This window comes from Giraffa tippelskirchi, chromosome 14 (assembly GCF_054371585.1).
Source record: "Giraffa tippelskirchi isolate mGirTip1 chromosome 14, T2T-mGirTip1v1.2.pri, whole genome shotgun sequence".
Classification (NCBI taxonomy): Eukaryota; Metazoa; Chordata; class Mammalia; order Artiodactyla; family Giraffidae; genus Giraffa; species Giraffa tippelskirchi.
In genome coordinates, this window is record NC_137288.1 from 48979225 (window position 1) to 48999744 (window position 20520).

Below are 20520 nucleotides of genomic sequence, written 5' to 3' on the forward strand. Positions count from 1 at the left end.
TGTGGCAGAACAACAGCCACAGAGGACTTTACACATAATCACTGATTTTCATATATTACTTGGTCTGGAATTTGATGACACACTGAGGCTACTTTTCCCAGCACGTGAAAAGATACAGTTGATGGCCAGCTATTGTCTTGATGACATTCTGACAAACCCAGAAATGTGTGATAAAGAGAGAACTGCCATTAGTGGTGGCAGATAGAGCTCTATGTGCTGATGTGGCCTCTTCCTGAGACTCCTGCTGTCCAAGGCAAGGAGACCATTAGATTCTAGCTTCCAGCCTGACCTGAACTTTGAGCACAATTGCTTGAAGAACTGCTCAAGCTCTTGAAGAACTGAGGAGATTATTGAGTTATTTGGAACCTGAGGAGGTCTTGAGAATCTGAGGAAGTATTTTGTTGTTGTCATTCAGTCGTTAAGTTGTGTCCAACTCTATGTGATCCCATAGACTGACTGTAGCATGCCAGGCTCCCCTGTCCATCACAATCCCCTGGAGTTTGCTCAAATTCATGTCCATTGAGTCAGTGATGCCTTCCAACCATCTCATCCTCTGTCATCCCCTTCTCTTTTCGCCTTCAATCTTTCCTAGCATCAGAGTCTTTTCCAATGAGGCAGCTCTTCACTTCAAGTGGCCAAAGTATTGGAGTTTCAGCATCAGTCCTTCTAATGAATATTCAGGGTTGATTTCCTTTAGGATTGACTGGTTTGATCTCCTTGCAGTCCAAGGGACTCTCAAGAGTCTCCTCCAACATTATAGTTCAAAAGCATCAATTCTTCAGTGCTCAGCCTTCTTTATGGTCCAACTCTCACATCCATACATGACTACTGGAAAAACCATAGCTTTGACTAGACAGACCTTTGTCAGCAAACTGATGTCTCTGCTTTTTAATACTCTGTGTAAGTTTGTCATAGCTTTCCTTCCAAGGAGAGGAAGTATATGAGAGACATTCATTCACCTTACTCCTTGTTTCTTGCTTTCTTTACACTGCTTGTTTGCCAATTTGGTTGTAAACCCACATAAGTGGAAATGAATGCAAATCTAAGCTATCATTCTCGCTAGACTTCAAAACTGAACTTTACTATGTGTTCTGTCACAACAAGTTCTGTTGGGTTTCTCAAAATTGTTTGCTATTTTTTGAATGATAATATCTTTCAATTATATAAATATTTAATATTTATTTCAGCTGCAATATATCAAGCATTGAGCTAGACAGTGGGAAAGCCAAAGATGAATAAAAAATAGACCCTCTGCCTTCAAGGAACTTGGAGTCTATTGGAGGAGACAGACAAATAAATAAATGTGTTTCACCATGATCTTCACCGAGGTCAGTGGAAACTCAGAGGGGCATCTTGGCCAACCAGCTGAGAACAGAAGGCCTGATGGAAGTGGAAAAGAACAGGAGAGATAAATTATCTTAAAGTCTTGCTAAAAGAGGAGATTGTTGAAAAAAAATCTTTAGCATGGATAGTCAGAAGGAAATGAGGTGAAGCTATTCCAGAGGGGAGAGTAGAAACCAAGGGAAAAAGGCAATAAACAGTGTGTTGTGATCAAGGAACCAGAAACAGTGTGCAGCAACTACAGCATAAAATACGAGGCAGGGGCAGCAGAAGAGGACATTTCATATGGCCCATGATGGACTTTGAGGTGGATCAACAGGGGACGTGTATCAGTGAAGGCTTTACGCCAATAAGCACCATAATTGTTACCCACTGAACAGTCAGTCACCTGGGTAGAAGAGCTCCCTCAGTGACAGTTTATTAATAGGTCTTAATCCAGAGAAAAGAAGTCCTGTAGACACATTATCCAGCCCACAAGCTTGCATGTTACTGTGGTCTCCTGGCCAAAAAAGTTCATGTTCTTTCCTGTGTATGTGTGTGCCAGAGAGACAGATTAATCTGCATCTAATAGTTTCTCGAAAACCACCTTTACAAGAAAGTGCACAAATAATGTGAATTATGTGGGAAAGACAGCAATGAAACCTTAGCTTATACTATAATTCTGAGAGCATATGATTCCGGAAGCAGTGTATGAAAAGGACTCTAACCACTATCACTCAGAGAACAGTGAGGTATAAATTGCTACTGAGACAGAAACCAGACCTGCTAATACAGTAATTACTGGAGGTCAGAATCTCCACAATTATCAGTAACTTTCAGGGTCCACTCAGTTCAGGTGTCTAAATATAACAATCCCCTGAGGGGTTCTCTCAGCTGAGGAACATGAGTCGGCCAGAAGTATTCATTGGGAATGACTCAACCCACACTCAAAGACAAAAAAATTACAAATATAAATAGCAAGGCAATAAGGTTCTGAAATTGACTTTCAGGTCCTCTGAAGACACAGGCAAGCACACATGGCTGGCATGACTAACAGCAGAGGATCAGTTGGTTCAGCTGGGACCATTGTCTTCCTGGATGGCCCCAGATGTGCTGGGTATCTCTGTGCTGTGCTGCCCTAGGGCTGGTGCTACTTCCTTTCAGTATGATCATTCTTGGTATATGAAAATATTCATCGTTCTTCTGCACCTGTTGATTTATACTGTTTCATACTAATATGCTTTGCAAAATACTTGCAGCCTGCTTTACTCATTGTCTCTTGGAATAGCTTTTATTTCCTACTGGCTTAGGCAGCTCTAACATGAACTTCACATGCTGAAGTCTCTAACAGGTATAGAACTCTAGGGTGCTGGGGCCAACAGGAAGGTTTAATCTGTTCCCTTGCCAGAAAGAGTCTCTATGGTGTCGGGGCTCCAGCTACAAACAAACCTACAATGTATATGCCCTTGATACTTTCTACCTTAATCATTCTGTCTCCAAGAGTAAAAACTCAGAAATGATATTGCATATACTGTACTTGTTATGTTTGGCATTCTCAACTTTCTCCCCAGTGTGACATATTTAACCTTGTTATCAAAAATTACTGTATTTTAAAAATATAACTGAGGAATCCAGCTTTTAGAAACCACTGTCATGCTTTTCTGAGAAAAGAGACATAGTTCAACACTGTAGTTTTTATATATTTTATCATGGAACTCTGCGGAGTCTGCCTCAGTCTCTAGATCCCGTCTTACCAGAAGCCAGGATGGGCTTAATTCAAATTGGTTTCAGTAATATAGCTGATCTTGTACTCAGCTGTCTTCTAAATACTGATCCTGGATATCTAGGTCTTTGTTGTTTGTAGTTTTTTATGCTTTCTATACTGTGATAAACTTCCTAGCTATCTAAACTTTGATTTTGAATTATTCTGCACCCGAATAGTTACAGCTGCCACTGCTCACTTCTGCTCTCAACTGAGGGATATATTGAAAATGTTAGTCACTCAGTCATGTCAGACTCTGCAACCCCATGTACTGTACCCCGCCAGGCTTCCCTGTCCATAGGATTCTCCAGGCAAGAATACTGGAGTGGGTTGCCATTTCCTTCTCCAGGGGATCTTCCCCACCCAAGGATCAAACCCACATCTCCTGCATCACAAGCAGATTCTTTACCATCTGAGCCACCAGGGAAGCTCGTGAGGGATATATTGGGTTGCTTAATAATTAAGCATATTTCCTCCACATATTCACCTTTTTTGACCAGAAATTCAGGGGAGAGAATTCTATTGCTGCTCTGGTAAAATGCCTAGGTAGGGCCATGAGTGTCACGTAATTTGAGAGGCGAGAAGGGTAGGAGTACTTATCCTATAAAGCCCAGAGTTATGAGGATATGTTCTTTCAACTCCATAGGATACTGAAAATCTTCACATCTCCAACAAAATACTATAGTGTTCCTGGAACTCCGTGAGTTGCAGAAACATTTAAATATGTGTTTCTAAACAACTTACCACTCCAGACTTGGAGACACTGGTAACTATGCTACTAGTTCTGATTTTAGCTTCTTATGCTGGCACTCTATTCCTAAAAAAAGGAAAAAAAAAAAAAAAACCTTGTTACAGAGCTCTGGCCTTGACTTGTGGCAAACTGTCTCTGTGATGATGCTAATTAATTACCTTTCAGCTTCTGTATATGACTATGTTAATAAAACCTCACCCACATTCTGCATAGTGATGTTGTGATGGCAATTGATACATGTAGAAATGCTTGGGAAAAAATGTAACTTGATATTATAGCATCAGCATTAGAGCAAGTAGTACAAACTACGTTACCAGCCTGGTGAGGAAATGTGTTAAGACAATGTGAGAGCTGAGGACCAACACTAGGGAACTACCTCTTCCTCTAGTCACTGCCTGGCTTTGGTCCTCCCTCAAAGACAGGGATGATTAATGGTAAACTTTGAAAGGAGTGATGCAGAAATGCATGCTTTCTGGCTATCACAGAAAGTTCCAAGTTGGTCTGAAATGGAGCATAGATCTTTGTTGTTACAGCACCTCCTTAATTAGATCAGAGTCACATAACCCCAGAGATGGAAGAGATTCATGTAACCATCTATCTCATTTAACTGCCTCATTTTGCAGATGAGGACACCAAGGCATATGACCCAAGCCTACATGGCCACTTCGCAGCACTGGACCCAGTGCTTCTTCCTGTATACCTCATCGCCTACTGCTTCCACGGTTCTGCATCACTTTGAAATAGGTAGCAGAAAGGGCAACTGATTCGTTTATTCATTCATTCAACAAAAATTTACTGAGTCCTTATTTTGGACCAGGAATACTGAAGGCACTGGAATTGGTAACAGTAAGTAAAACAGTCAAAAATCACTGTCTTTGTCTTCAATAAGTGGTGCTGGGAAAACTGAACAGCTACATGTAAGAGAATGAAACTAGAACATTCTATAACACCATAAACAAAAATAAACTCAAGATATACATCTTTGGTTAATTCATGCTGATGTATGACAGAAACCAAACCAATATTATAAAACAATTATCAATCAATTAAAAATAAATAAATATTTTAAAAAATAAATACATAAGCTCAAGATAGACTAAAGACCTAAATGGATATATGACAAAAACCAACACAATATTATAAAGCAATTATTCTCCAATTAAAAATAAATAAGTATTTTTTTTTTAAAAGACCTAAATTTAATACCAGATACTATAAAATTGTTAGAGGAAAATTGTTAGGCAGAAAACTCTTTGACATACATCACAGCAATATCTTTTTGGATCTACCTCCTACAGTAATGAAAAAAATAAAAACAGACAAATGGGGCCTAATTAAACTTAAAAGCTTTTGCACAGCAAAGGAAACCATAAACAAAGCAAAAAGACAACCCACAGACTGGGAGAAAATATTCACAAATGATGCAACCAACAAGAGATTAATCTCCAAAATATACAAACACCTCATGCGGCTCAGTATCAAAACAAACAAACAAACAACCCATCAAAAAATAGGTGAAAGGTCTAAACAGACATTTCTCCAATCAGTTCAGTTCAGTTGCTCAGTCGTGTCCGACTCTTTGCGACCCCACGAATTGCAGCACGCCAGGCCTCTCCGTCCATCACCAACTCCCGGAGTCTACCCAAACCCATGTCCTTCGAGTCAGTGATGCCATCCAACCATCTCATCCTCTGTCGTCCCCTTCTCCTCCCGCCCCCAATTCTACCCAGCATTAGGGTCTTTTCCAATGAGTCAACTCTTCACATAAGGTGGCCAAAGTATTGGAGTTTTAGCTTCAACATCAGTCCTTCCAATGAACACCCAGGATTGATCTCTTTTAGGATGGATTCATTGGATCTCCTTGCAGTCCAAGGGACTCTCAAGAGTCTTCTCCAACACCACAGTTCAAAAGCATCAATTCTGCGGTGCTCAGCTTTCTTCACCGTCCAACTCTCACATCCATACATGACCACTGGAAAAACCATAGCCTTAACTAGACGGACTTTTGTTGGCAAAGTAATGCCTCTGCTTTTAAATATGCTATCTAGGTTGGCCATAACCTTCCTTCCAAGGAGTAAGCATCTTTTAATTTCATGGCGGCAATCACCATCAGCAGTGATTTTGGAGCCCAGAAAAATAAAGTCTGACACTGTTTCCACTGTTTCCCCATCTATTTCCCATGAAGTGATGGGACCAGGTGCCATGATCTTAGTTTTCTGAATGTTGAGCTTTAAGCCAACTTTTTCACTCTCCTCTTTCACTTTCATCAAGAGGCTCTTTAGTTCTTCTTCACTTTCTGCCATAAGGGTGGTGTCATCTGCATATCTGAGGTTATTGATATTTCTCCTGGCAATCTTGATTCCAGCTTGTGTTTCTTCCAGCCCAGCGTTTCTCATGATGTACTCTGCATATAAGTTAAATAAGCAGGGTGACAATATACAGCCTTGATGTACTCATTTTCCTATTATTATTATTTTTCTAATTATTAGAAAAATGCAAATCAAAACTACAATGAGGTATCACCTCACAGCAATCACAATTGCCATCGTCAAAAATTCTGCAAACAATAAATGCTGGAGAAGGGGTAGAAAAAAAGGAACCCTCCTATACTGTTGGTGGGAATGTACATTTGTACTTTAAGGAAGTTCCTTAAAAAACTAAAAATAAAGTTACCATATGATCCAGCAATCCCACTCTGGGGCATATATCTGGATAAAACCACAATTCAAAAAGATAGATGCGCGACCATGTTCACTGAAGCACTATTACAATAGCCAAGACATGGAAGCAGTACAAATGTCCGTCAAGAGAGGAATGAATAAAGATGTAGTACATATGTGCAATGGAATATTATTCAGCCATAAAAAAGAATGAAATAATGACATCTGCAGCAACATGGATGGACCTACAGATTATCATACTAACTGAAGTAAGTCAGAGAAAGACAAATATCATATGATGTCACTTATATGTGAAATCTTTAAAAAATGATACAAACGAACTTATTTACAAAACAGAAACAGACTCACAGACATAGAAAACAAATGTATGGTCACCAAAGAGGAAAGGTGGGGGAGAAGGATAAATCAGGAATTTGGGATTAGCATATACATATACAAAATAATCAATCAGACCTTATAACACAGGGAACTCTACTCAAAGCCACTGTTTCCGTGGAGTTTACCTTCTATAGTAAGAGACAGAAAAACAACTGCTAGGAGAAAATAAATAAATAAAGGAAGGAATGGAGGAAGAAATAAAATTTGTACATGAGGTAGCCAGGGAAGGTGACTTTTAAGTAAAACCTGAAGGAATTGAGAAAATTAGCCAAGCAAATATATCCCAGACAAGCATTCCAGACAGAGGCAAGACCAAAGGTTTTGAGTTAGCGGCTCCTGGTTTGTGTAAGGAACAGCAAGGAGGCTGGTGTAACAGGTGTGAGTGAACAACAAGGGAGTCAGTGAAGTCCAAGAGGCTCAGCAGAGGACAAGAGGATGGAGAATTCTATAGGTCATGGTAAGGACAGCAGTGGACTCAGATGGAGAGCCATGGAGGAACACCATGACCATGTGTTCATTTGTACAAAATTACTGTGATGATATGGTTAGGAAGAGAACAAGAATAGCAGCAGGAAGGATTATCATAATAATCCAGAGAGATGAGAGTGGTTTGGGCCAGAATGGCAGCACTGAGGGTGATAGAGTGGACAGAGTTTGCTGATGACCAGATGTGCAGTGCAAGAAAAAGAGAGGTGCCAAGCATGATGCCGGAGTTTTCACACTGACAACTGGAACTAGAGTTGCCGTGAGCAGAGACAAGGAAGAATACAAGAGGCACTGGTTTGGAAAAGACACTGAATATCAGAGGCTCCGTTCCTGACATAAATTTGCAGAGCCTATTTGATGTCTGTGTGGAGGTGTCAGCTGGGTGGTTGGGTATTGAAGTTTAGAGTCCAGAGGACAGAGCCTAGCTGAAGATACAAATTTAGGAGTAAAGCAAGTAGAAGGTATTGAAAGTCATGAGACTGGATCAGATCACCCACGGAGAGTGAGGACAGATGGAGGAGGGCCTCAATTACCGAGCCCCAGGGTTCCCACATGTAAACACTGAACTGATGTGCTAGAAGAGAATATCAGGGCGCTGGAAACCCAACAAAATAATTATGATGAATTTTCTCTGAATCCTTATCTCCACTCCACACATCCTTTCATGCTTAAATTCTTGTTCCCTTTTATTAGCTTACTATTGTATTATCCAACTTGATTGTTTATCTTACTCATCAGTCTTTACTTCAAAGGACTTAACAATATTTTCCAAAACCCACATACCCTCCTACTCTCTGGAATAAAATATTTGCTGCCATCAATTACACTGGATAGGAGGGGATAGGAGGGGAATTTGGGGGAGAATGGATATATGTACATGTATGCATGAGTCCCTGTGCTGTTCACAGCATTGTTAATCAATTATACTTCAATATAAAATAAAAAAAAAAAGAAAATGCCACAAGCCACAAGACATCCCTAAAAGTGTGTTGTTTTCTCAGATAACCATATGAAGAAGGAAACAGTATTTGTATGTATTTGTATACATAACTTCATGTGTGTATGTGAACACAGCTAATATTTATTAAGTGCTTACTAGTGCTGGTCATTCTAAGTAGATATGTATATATATTATCACAATATCTCATAATAATCACATGAGGTAAACACTATTATTATTCACTTTTAGAGATAAGGAAAATGAGGCTTTCAGATGTTAACTAACTTGCCAAACTTACTAGCTAGGCTGGAACTGAGCCTGGACAGTTTGACTCCAGAACCCCTACTCTTTAAACTTTTGTCCAGAGTTTGCAAACTGGCCACCAATCTAGGCGATGGATTTAAACTCATATAGCTGTTTGGGTTTGGGCTGCAAGATATTTTCAAAAAAGAAATGTACTTTGAACGTATTTAGGAGGTACATATGTTCATTACATCACAGCCTGCACTAGTCCTTACAGACTTCATCCTTCCCTCTTTGGCATGTAATTTGCCTGCACACCGAGTGCATTTGAGTTGTTGACACTTGCTCTGCTATACATCTTTCTTTGATCTTTAACAGGCTTCTGAACCATATATTTTATTTCTTGCACACACACACACACCACCAACCTGTCATCAGGAAAAATTAAACAAAACAAGGCTGTCCTTTCTTTCCATCCTTAACACTTTTCCCTGTGGTGGTCATTCATAATGTCTGAGATTATCACCTAGATTTACCTCTCCAAACCTAGTTTGAATTTAACTTCCACAATGTAGGGGCAGCTTGACTTTTGCCTGGAAGCACAGAGCTATACCCTGAGCATGTCCTATAACAGAAGGGACTCAACCTCCAAGAGGGGCTTCATCTCATCATTTGTTTGATGTTGTCATAACTCATCTCTGAGCAGCAGCCTACAACACATATGTGTGTTGTAAGTGCGAGTAGATTCAAGTTATTTTTGTTTGGAAATGGCCAAACCACTGCTGATAAGTGTTGCCTTGTGAACTCTTGCTTAATTGAACACCAATTAGACATTCAGGACTTAAGAATATTTTCTTAAGGAAAATAAGAAAAGATGCTAATGTGTTTCTTCAATTGCTTCTGCTTCTTGAGTATCAGGAAGGACACTATGATTCTGGCTCTATTTTGGATTTAGAGGGGAGAAATCTGAGTTCTATGTGTAGCCATTTTTTTTGCTTTGTTTACAGAAAGTAAGAAGACATTTTAATGAAAGCCAGATTGAAATTCTTTTTGCTATAAAAGGAAATGATGGAAGATATTATTTATTTGTGGACCTAAACTCTTGGGTATATTATCTTAGCAAATATTAAAACCAGTTTTTCAGAAGCTGCTCTTTGCATTTCGAGTTCCAGCAGAGCAATATAAAGCCGGGTGCTGAGCACCAAATTGGGCATATGCCTTACCCACCTAATGGGCTGATTTCTGCACCTGGGGCACTGAAAGAGCATAGTTATTAACCACTATGAGTTTTTCTCTTTTTGCCAGAGGGAGGGTTGGATTTCTTTTCCTTTTATATATTAGTACACAAGACATGATTTTAACCTTTGACCTAAAGCATCACCTACTACATGTTTAATAATTCAATTCACTAATTAGAACACCAGAATTCCTTCTCATTTAGAATTGATTAAATACTTTAAATATATAAAAAAATAACTAATACACTCTGCCAAGTTTGCACACGCCATTCACAAAGTGATTCTAATAATAACTAGCTATAACAGTTGTCCCCATTTCATACATGTAGCAACTCAGAGAATCAAATGACCCTCGCAAGATCACACGGCTCCAAGTGATAACTGCTCAGGAACTCCAAGCTATGTCTTATCATTCCAAAGCTCATGTTCCTTCCATGAGCTGGCTGTCCTTGTTGTTTGGCTGTCCTGATGCTGGTGACAGACTCATTAGACCTGTGACCCACTGTCTCACCACTCTGAGTCAATAATTTGTATTAGAAATGGATGAGGAGAGCAGAAAATTATTTGCTTGCCATCATCTGACAACTTTCCCTGAGTCAGTAGAAAAACATAAAAAGCTCCCACAGTTTGTTCCTAAATCCCAAGGACAGTTTTCCCCGTGGGGCACCAGCTCTGCAGGGCATTGCACACAGGGAAGTTTTGTGATCACATTTTCATGCCTTCCAGGTTCATCAGTGTGCTAATGGGCACCATGATGCTCCTGGAAAAGGGTCTAATACAATATGTTTTCCAGGTATATTTCACCACAGAACCCACTTTATCGAGTAACCAGACAGATGAGTGTCCCTTGGATTCTCATGGGGAGCTACCGTTCTTACGAATCCCGCAACTAACAAAATTTTGGAAAGCGCGTTCTTGGGAGCATCTCTCATAGCTTGGAAACACACTGTGTAGGACAGTTGGAAGTAAACTAAGAGAATTCGTTCTCTTCCAAAATTTGGTATAGAATGAAACTATAAATAGATTCAGAAGCAGCTCAGAACAAATTTGTTAAGGGCACATTTATCATAGCTGACCCAGGGAGACTAGCAATGATGCAACCTAATGTCCAGGCAAATGTCACTTAGCCAGCTTCTACCCTGCCACTCCGTGCCCCTCTCTGGGATAGGGTTCCATACTATGTGTCCCAGGCCTGACCCAGAAAGACAGCTCTTAGGTTCTTAACTCAAATTTACTTCAGGGTGGCACTGAGAACTGTATGAGTTCTTGTTAGCCATGATGAGAGGAACCCAAGGCTTAAAAATAATTATATTTAAATTTAGACTCATCTACATTTAGAAAGTCTCACCACATTCCAATATATTCTTTGGAACTAATACTTATTATTTCTTGCTCACTCTCCTTCAGAATTGAATAAAATAAGAAAGTAATACTTAATAAGAAATATTATATAAAACTCCCTTCTTTCCCTGAAATGAATTCCAGAGATAATATATAACTTACTTGCATACAAATAATCTTTTTTAAAAAAAATCAATAAACCATTCTAACAATATCATAAAGGAGAAATGATAATTTATAATGGAACAATATGAATTTTCACATACGAATGCTCAAGCATTGTAGCATTTCAGGATATGGAGAAATCCTGACTCATGCCCACTAAATAATAGTAGCCCCACTTTCATTGTGACCACTCAAAACACCTCTTTCTCCTTTTGAAAATGCCTCTACACATCTATGTCTTCCCATTTAAAAGTAATATATTACATAAATTTAAGTAGGAATCAATATGTTCCAATTACTGCCTTAACAGATCATTCTAGCTATTGAGTGGAGGAAGAAGGGTGCAAACAGTAAGACTGGCCAGGAGGCAGTGTGATCATCTGAGTAATAAATGCTATGTTCATGCAGCTGACAACCACATCTACAGTCAGTCTGTTCTGTGGCCAGAAGCCTATTGGATACCTCTATCTTAATATGCTGGTGATATGTGAAATATTTCAGTCCTCAAATTAAATTTTAGAACCCCCCCCCATTCTCCTACAACAAAATAGCGTCTCTAATTTTAGCACCACATCCATCCTACATATCTTTTCTGCAGCATCTCTTGAATTTTTGCTTTGCTTTACATCCAGTCTGGGATGGCAATCTCTGAGCCATCTTAGGAACTGAAATTTACACTGAAATCACCCAGAAATTGCAGTGTAAAGGTTCCTTTCCTTTCAGACCAGAAATTAACATTGGGAGAAACAGAGTTTTTGCTGTACTCCAGATAGGTTACTCTCTCTGAAACCAGAAGCATAACCTTTTTTATCCTGCTGTTAAAAGTACATTTCAGTAAATGGGTATTGATAAAACATGCAGTTATTAAAAGAACATTTTGGTCAAACCCTTGAATGTTAATCACACAGAGAATTCCAGAGACAGTCTCTTCATACAATAAACATATTAGCATTTGGGTTTAGAAAATATAACAAAGGGGCTTGCCAGCTGGCGATAGTAATAAAGAACCCATCTCCCAATGCAGGAGACACCAGAGATGCGGGTTTGATCCCTGGGTCGGAAAGATCTCTGGAGGAAGATATGGCAACCCATTCCAGTATTCTTGCCTGGAGAATTCCATGGACAGAGAAGCCTGGCAGGCTGCAGTCCATAGAGTCATAAAGAGTCAGACACAACTGAAGCAACTTAGTGTGTATGCAGTATAGCAAAACTTTATGTGGTTTATTGTTTTCCTTGGCTCTTTAAGAATGCACCACATTTGGAGAGAAGGGACAAAAGGGAAAGACATTATCAGAGATGTCCCGGATCCCTTTCTTGAAGTGAGAGACAATAAAAAGCCATCGTGAAGCCTTCTTGTATAAAAAGAGTATCTGGTCGCGTAATTCCCGAGTCAGTGCAGAGGGCGGATTTGAATTCACAGCATTTTCAGCTGTCAGAACACAAAAAACAAGCAGACTTAGGTCTGTTCCCCTCATGTTCAGTGACTCACTCGTCTGAACCTCTCCTTTAGGCGTCTGGGATCCACTGACCAGTCTCATCCTTTGCTCCAGCTCCCACCGTGGTTCTGGACGTGACTTCCCAGAAATAACGGTCCCTTGAAAGAACCTACGGAGAGGCAGAATTCTGGGCCCCAGTCCATCTCAGAAGGACAGCGGCAGAGGGAGGATTGCTTTATCAGTCACTTTTCTGCAATGCAGTGCGAGGTCTGAGCTCTACAGAGTTAGGGCAGTAAAGTTCTGCTTGAAAACTCCCTGATTTTCCAGAATAGTGTGGCCAGTTCCCCCCAAAACAGACACCCTCAGGGCAGAACTCACTTACACAGCCAGTCCAGCTCAACCTCTGCCCCACAGGGAACCTTCTCCTTCTATGAATTTCTTCAGCAAGCAATTGCAAAGTGCAAATGTTGGCCCTTGTTAAAACCTGCCTTGCATTAATGCCTAACTGAGCAATATCTTGTCAGAGAAACTGTGAGTTCCTATCTCCACATCAGCAGATAATGTCTTATACATCCTTTTCAAGTCCAACACATGCATATATTAAATCAATATCAAATCAATGAATCAAGGTATTTGGGAGAGGGTGGCTTTTAACTAGCATAGAACTGTTCTCAACATCTCTGTGCAGTTTAGTGAAAAGTCTTTAGATGTTCATCTCTGATAATGAAACCATTTTAAATGTTTTTAATTAACTCCTTCAGTAAGCAATGCCTGCCCTTCAAGGGGAAGGATGCCATGGAAGGTACAGGCAGAGTCCAGGTCACAGAGATGCTCGTAACTTATCTTTTAGAAGTCAGAAAGTCACTGAGGAATTTTGAAAAGTCAAAGTGTTAGTCACTCAGTCATGTCCAATCCTTTGTGACCATATGGACTATAGCTGTCTATAGGACCCTCCGTCCATGGAATTCTCCAGCAAGAATACTGGAGTGGGCTGGTAGCCATTCCCTTCTCCAGGGGATCTTCCCAACCCAGGGGTCAAACCCAAGTCTCCTGTATTGCAGGCAGATTCTTTACCATTTTAGCCACCAGGGAAGCCCCTTTATGGGGAATTTTATGCTCGGCATAAAATGGTCAGTTTTGCTTCATCCTCTGCTGACCATGTGAAATATGGATTTGAAGGGCAGAACTGGAAGCAGGGTATGGTGTAGGACATCAGGAGAGAAATGATGAGGACCTCAACTACAATAGGCACAAGGATGTAGAAATGGGAACAGGTATAAGATACAAAATAAATACAATTTGATGAGCTTTAGAGGTCAAAATTCAAGAATGACAGTCAAATAAATCTCTAACTTGGGTGACTAGGTGGTAATGGTTTAGGAAAATATAATTAGCTTCACTTCCAAAAAGAACTCTAGATTTTTCTCATGCTTCTTTCATAACACACATCACCCTGGAAATGCCATATATGTCTTCACTGTGTGCTCATGCTGAGTCACTAAGTCATGTCCGACTCTCTGCAACCCCATGGATGGTAGCCTGCCAGGCTCCTCTATCCATGGAACTTCCCAGGCAAGAATACTGGAGCGGGTCGCTATTTCCTTCTCCAGGGGATATTCCCAACCCAAGGATCAAACCCGCATCTACTCTTTGGCAGGTGGATCCTTTACAACTGAGCCACCTGGGAAGCCCATAAGTCTTTATTATTAATACCAGCCTACACTCTGTGAGAGGTCCTGAAGCACACTGTCACGTTTACCACTGTCTCTATCACCAGGTCCAAGCTACGAGACATTCTAGACGTTTACCAAATACCCCTTGAATTAACGTCAGCATATTGATTTGAGGTGACTCTTGCATATCTAGGAAAAAGCATGATCAGAAAAAAAGCCCCTTTTGGCTCTGAGCCTACCCACGTCAACTTCAAGAGTAAGAAACGCATTCCGTTTTCAGTATCATTTCCTCCAAAAATAAAATTTCCACAGTCTCTCTAATTTAACACTTCCATGGTCAAGCAGAACTCCCTGCCAAAAACGTCTTCCTAGAATATGGTGCAAAATCAACGTGTTTCCATTTATTCCAAAATTCATTTCGTGAGATAAATAAGTTAGCTTTTTTAAAGCTGTCTCATCACAGGAATCAACAAAGATTGAAAGGAGACATACCTCAAAGAAACACAAGTAAAAGTTAATACCCAAGCACCAAGTTTTTGGCTGCACACACAAAATTTTATTTTCCTTAAGAACAAACTCATAAAGGCATGATAGTCACATGGTCTTTGAAATCCTAACCATCTTGATTTAATATTCTTCTAGGTAATAGAAAAGAATACTTTCTGTCTTGTGAGGTTAAGCATTAAACACTGATCCAACATAAATATAACAACATTCTGTGCTTAATGTACAGATTATTAATAACTTTGATTTCTTGCGGATTAATAGAATTTTTATCAGAGTCCCAACAGGAAACAGGTGGCATGCTTCAAATTGGCTAATTTGAGAGCTTATTCACAGAGATGAATTATAACGGCAGTGCTGTTTGGGGAACCACAATATACAGGAGAATCACCAAGGGCTGGAAGCAGCCTGCGACCACAGCTGTGCCAGAATGAAGGAGGGGCTTCAGGGCTACTGAATCTGCAGAGAGAGTTAAGTGGAGAAAAATCTTCAAGAGGACAAGAGACTTCTGTTGGAAGACACAGAATCAACTTCACAGTGGGGAATCCACAAGAATGAACACCCAGATCACTCTCTCCTCCTTCCCTCTGATCTTCTACCAGACCTCCCCACCTGAAGACCCCTCTGAAGACCAAGGAATGCGAACCTTTCCAGTCAGCCTCCTGGAGCAGAGAACAGGTTAGAAAAATGTGGAAAGTGGATCTGGGGGGGAAATAGAAAACATCAACTCAGAGTTACTCATCTGAGATTTTCTGCCTAGAAAAGACTACCTTGGTCCATGTTCCAGGGTCTAAAATGTTATCTATCACCTCCTCTTCCAAAGGAGAAATTTTCCTGGGTTAACATTAAATTTCCAAGTAAACAGTTATCAAAAATCTTGTGTTCCTCCAGCATGGCAAGCAGAAAATATAAAAGATGAGTGTAATTATAGAACATTGGGGAAATAAGTACAGAGAAAGTACAAAGCAAAACACACAGTAAAACCATAAATTAACATTTATACATCAGAAAAACATCTTTACAATTGTTTAGAAAGTCTTTAGACTTTAGGGATGGCTTCATAGTTTGTGTCAGATGGCCATAAACACACATATCAGAATTGTTAGATTAGAGCTAAAAGTGTCTTTCTTTTATCTCTTTTTGGAGATTTAAAATCCACTCACTTGTGGAACTGTACTTCAACAGTTCTTTTATCTAAATGCTTAGATACTTCCTTAAAAAGTACTGTTTCAATTCAAAAAAATATCATTTTTGTTACTGATTTCTACTGATTACTAATAATAAAAAAATTTTTTATCTTGTATGTCCATTTGTTATCATAATACAATACATCTGCTTATTATCATAATACAATATGTCCAAAGCATTAGATTTCCATCCAGCATCTTCTTGAAATACCTGATATGTTTATTACAGAGCATGGCACCTAGTTGTGCATAGATAAAGTTAGTGTAATGGTAGTAGGTAATTGTTGCTCTCATTTGTTCCTCTCTTGAAGACACAGTATTTTTTTCAAAGTATGGATTCGGAAATGCACTCTTAAGTGTGAGATTATGGTTGAAGTTTTGTCTTACAATATGCATTGTCATGAATGCAAAATCTTTTTAAAAAAATGCACTGCATTCTCCCATTGAGTATCTTAAAGTTTATGGTAAAGACAGTAAAATGCAATGGGCCACAGAGATTCTAGGTAGGGCCAGATGGACAAGAACTGTAAAATCAAAATAATAACTCTAAAATATAGTTGTTTTCTTTATTCGCATATTTACTGATGATGAAGCTGAAGCTCCAATACTTTGGCCACCCAATGGGAAGAGCCGACTCATTGGAAAAGATGCTGGTGCTGGGAAAGACTGAGAGCAGAAGGAGGCAGCAGAGGATGATATGGTTGGATAGCATCACCGACTTGATGGACATGAATCTGAGCAAACTCCGGGAGATAGTGAAGGACAGGGAAGCCTGGCGTGCTGCAGTCCGTGGGTCGCAAAGAGTCAAACATGACTTAGCAACTGAATGACAACAACAAACAAAAAATTCCCTACACGTTGATTGAACAACAACTGGAGCACTACATCCTGCCTTCTCTCGAAAAGAAATGAAAGGCTTCATTGTCATTTCCTCCTCATTTTCCCTATCTTTCCTTAGATTAGAGGCTGACAGCTTAGATCACGTTCCGAGAGAGCAATGAAACCACAGCCTGGCCGTGTGTTATTTGAAGGCCTGGGTTTCATTCACTGTGGGTAGAGTTGGCTGAAGTGAGAGAGCCTGATTTGCATCACTGGGGCTGCCAGCAGGACAGAGATCTTACCCCCTGCCTCACATTGTGAACAAGATCTATAAAGGAAGCTGAGCCTGGATTCTTCCCACCAGGGCACTCATTTTACACCGCACCAACTGACAGCATTTTCAAAAGCAGAATTTCAGCTGGTTAAACAAGAAAGTCCCTCTAACTGGTTTATACTATAACTAGTCAAAAGAGAGGAAATAAAGATTCATGGTGTGGCCTCTCTCAAATACTAGACAGGTAACAGGTGTTGGGGGTTGGTGAGGAAATGGCTGTTATTTAGAGTTGAATATTGCAAACACCATTCAGAACAAGAGCCATATTGGTTAAACTTTCACTTGAAGTGCAAAATTTTAAATGCTTATCTCATTCACTATTTCATGAGACTTTCATAACCAACCTACTTATACCCATGTTTAGGAGACCCAGGTTCAGCCCCTGGGTTGGGGAGATCCCCTGGAGAAGAGAATGGCAACCCACTCTAGTATTCTTGCCTGGAGAATCCCTTGGACAGAGGAGCCTGGTGGGCTACTGTCCATAGGGTCGCAAAGAGTCAGACACAACCGAGCAACTGACACTTTAACTTTTACCGTAACAGTGTTACTTTAAAATATGCCAGTTCCCTCACCAGCAGCTGTACTGGTGGTGTCTGGCTTAACTGGTCCTCTACTACACTGATTTGAATTTATTGTTAAAGGTATCAGATCAAATTCCAAAACTCTATTTCTACTTAGAGTGTAGAAAATCATAATATTGCTCCTGTCATAATAAGAAAACACCAGATAAACTATAAAGTATGTTTTCCTTTAAAACCATCAAAGAACAGTAAACACAAAGAAATCAGATTTATAGAGAGGAGTGAGCCCTTTCTAGGTGAGTAAATGGTGACTGCTTTCATACCTGGGCTATGTCACATCTGGAGATATCAATAGATGGAGGAACTGGGCTGCCATAGCATTATTTGTTGGGACAAGAAGAAAACCAAAAAAAAAAAACAAACCACAAGACTATATGATCTAGAAATATAATGTAAAATCTAAAAAGAGCCCTAAATGTAATGCTAATTATCCTAATCCAACAATTCCTCCCCAATCTAGCTACTCAAGTAGCAACTGAGACCAGGGGTCAAAGGTAGAGACAGATATAGATTTCAAGTTCCCAAGTCACAAATTCGTGCTTGTGAAGTGGGAGTGAACTCGCTCATAAGATATTTTAAAACAGAGATGATCTGAAATTAATTAAAGCTTCAACCTAGCACTGACCCAGCTCAATTCTAATAAAGCAAAAAATATCGACCTTTCACCCCAGCTTTCTCACAAAGGAAAAGGCATGTCCTCTATTTTTGGAAAAAGTCTATTTCAACTATTTCTGTTTTTACATACAATATCCAGTGTACAATAAAAAGTTATGAGACATGGGCTGAAATATGAAAATGTGACCCATAATCAAGGGAGAAAAGAGTCCACAGAAGCAGATCCACAGTTAATCAAGATGATGTCATTAACAGACTTAGATTTTAACATATCTATTGTAAATATTTAGAGAACGGAGAACAAATGGAAAAATGGGAAGAGCAAGTTTGGAGGAAAAAAACCAAGAACTCATTCTCAGATATGTTAAGTCTGAGGTATCTATCTGATACTCAAGCAAAGACAGTTTAAGAAAGAGATCTAGACTGGAAACATACATTTTGGAATCATCAGGACATAGATGTTATTTAAAGCTACAAGACTGGGTTAAGTTTACTTAAGGGAAAGGATGGAGAGAAAAATTAAGAAGTCTAAGGACTTAGACCTGAGATATTCTAAAATTTGGAGGATAAGGATGTCAGGAGGAAGCAGCAAACTAGGGTGAAAGAAAGCATCCTTCTTTTCCAGATATATGCACAGGAGTGAGATTTCCGGATCATATGGTAACTCTTAATTTAGTTTCTAAAGGCATTCCATACTATTCTTCATAGTGGCTGCATCAATCTACATTCCCACCGACAGTATAGCAGGGTTCCCTTTTCTCCACACCCTCTCCACCATTTATTATTTGCAGACTTTTTTTCATGGCCATTCTGACCAATTCAAGGTGATACTTCATTGTAGCTTTGATGTGTACTTATCCAATAATTAGTAGGGCTTCCCTGGTGGTTCAGTGGTAATGCAGGAGATGCCTGTTCAATCTCTGGGTTGGAAAGATCCCCCGAGGAAGGAAATGGCAACCCCCTCCAGTATTCTTGCCTGGGAAATCCCATGGACAGAGGAGCCTGGCAGGTTACAGTCCACGGGGTTGCAAAGAGTCGGACACGGCTTAGCGACTAAAACAACAACTGTTTATGTAAATTGGCAAGTAATACATAGATGCGAAGAGCTGACTCATTTGAAAAGACCCTGATGCTGGGTAAGATTGAGGGCAGGAGGAGAAAGGAATGACAGAGGATGAGATGGTTGGATGGCATCACCGACTTAATGGACATGGGTTTGGGTGAACTCCAGGAGTTGGTGATGGACAGGGAGGCCTGGCATGCTGCGGTTCATGGGGTCGCAAAGAGGTGGACACGACTGAGAGACTGAACTGAACTGATACATGGATGCATTCTTATCGAACATTTCAACAATACAGAAATACCTAGAATTAATATAAAAACTCATTTTCCCCACATCCATCACAATTCTCTCCCAGAGGAACCGTTTTTATCACTTGGGGTGTATTCCTCCAAACATTTCTCTATGCAATTTCATACATGATGTGATATATTGGCTTGGTTAAAAATGATTTTTCATAAAAGAGTTCATGAATACATATTGCTCTTTAGCTTTCTTTTCACATATAATGAGGTATTAGTCATATTTCTATGTCAGCATTGTAGCTCTAATCCATTCTTCTAACTCCTACATGGATTGTACCTATTCAATTGTGTGTAAAAAAGTTTAAAAAAAGATATATCCACATCCCCTGATTAAAAGAAAGCTAAAGGAGCTTCAGTTTTACTTTTTGGATTTTCAGCACTTTCCCTTTATTATTTTTTGCTTCCAGCATTGTCCTTGTTCCCTGAAATTAAACTGTTTCATGTAAATGTCTGTTATGTCGTTCTCTTTCCTGAAAAATATACTTAGAATAGTTGCATTTTGCAGCATTTTTCTAAATTTAGCTCATTTCAGCACTTCATCATGTGATTAACTGTAAATCTAAGTCTTTAGGTGCTGTGACAAGAAGGGGATTTATCATAATAGATCAGAAATTATTGATGAGTTGCAAACAAATGAAGCAGAAGAAAATTGTGCATGCTTCAAGTATGTATAAATACTTAAAATGTTTTTCTATGTACTT

At 39.6% G+C, this 20520-nt stretch overlaps 1 protein-coding gene across 7 annotated transcripts in view; it reads right to left on the reverse strand.

Annotated features, from left to right (window-relative positions):
* Positions 1 to 20520, reverse strand: part of METTL4 (methyltransferase 4, N6-adenosine) — a 334285-nt gene that overhangs the window by 222492 nt on the left and 91273 nt on the right. For 6 of the 7 annotated variants that reach the window (XR_014074590.1, XR_014074586.1, XR_014074585.1 and 3 more), the window contains one exon: positions 3827 to 3899. Coding sequence is in view for 1 of the 7 variants with exons in the window: in XM_081561886.1 (XP_081418012.1) it covers positions 3853 to 3899 (47 nt within the window). In the remaining 6 variants the exon portion in view is untranslated. Of the gene's footprint in view, positions 1 to 3253; positions 3900 to 20520 lie in introns of all 7 variants that reach the window. The other variant, XR_014074587.1, reaches the window with a different exon arrangement.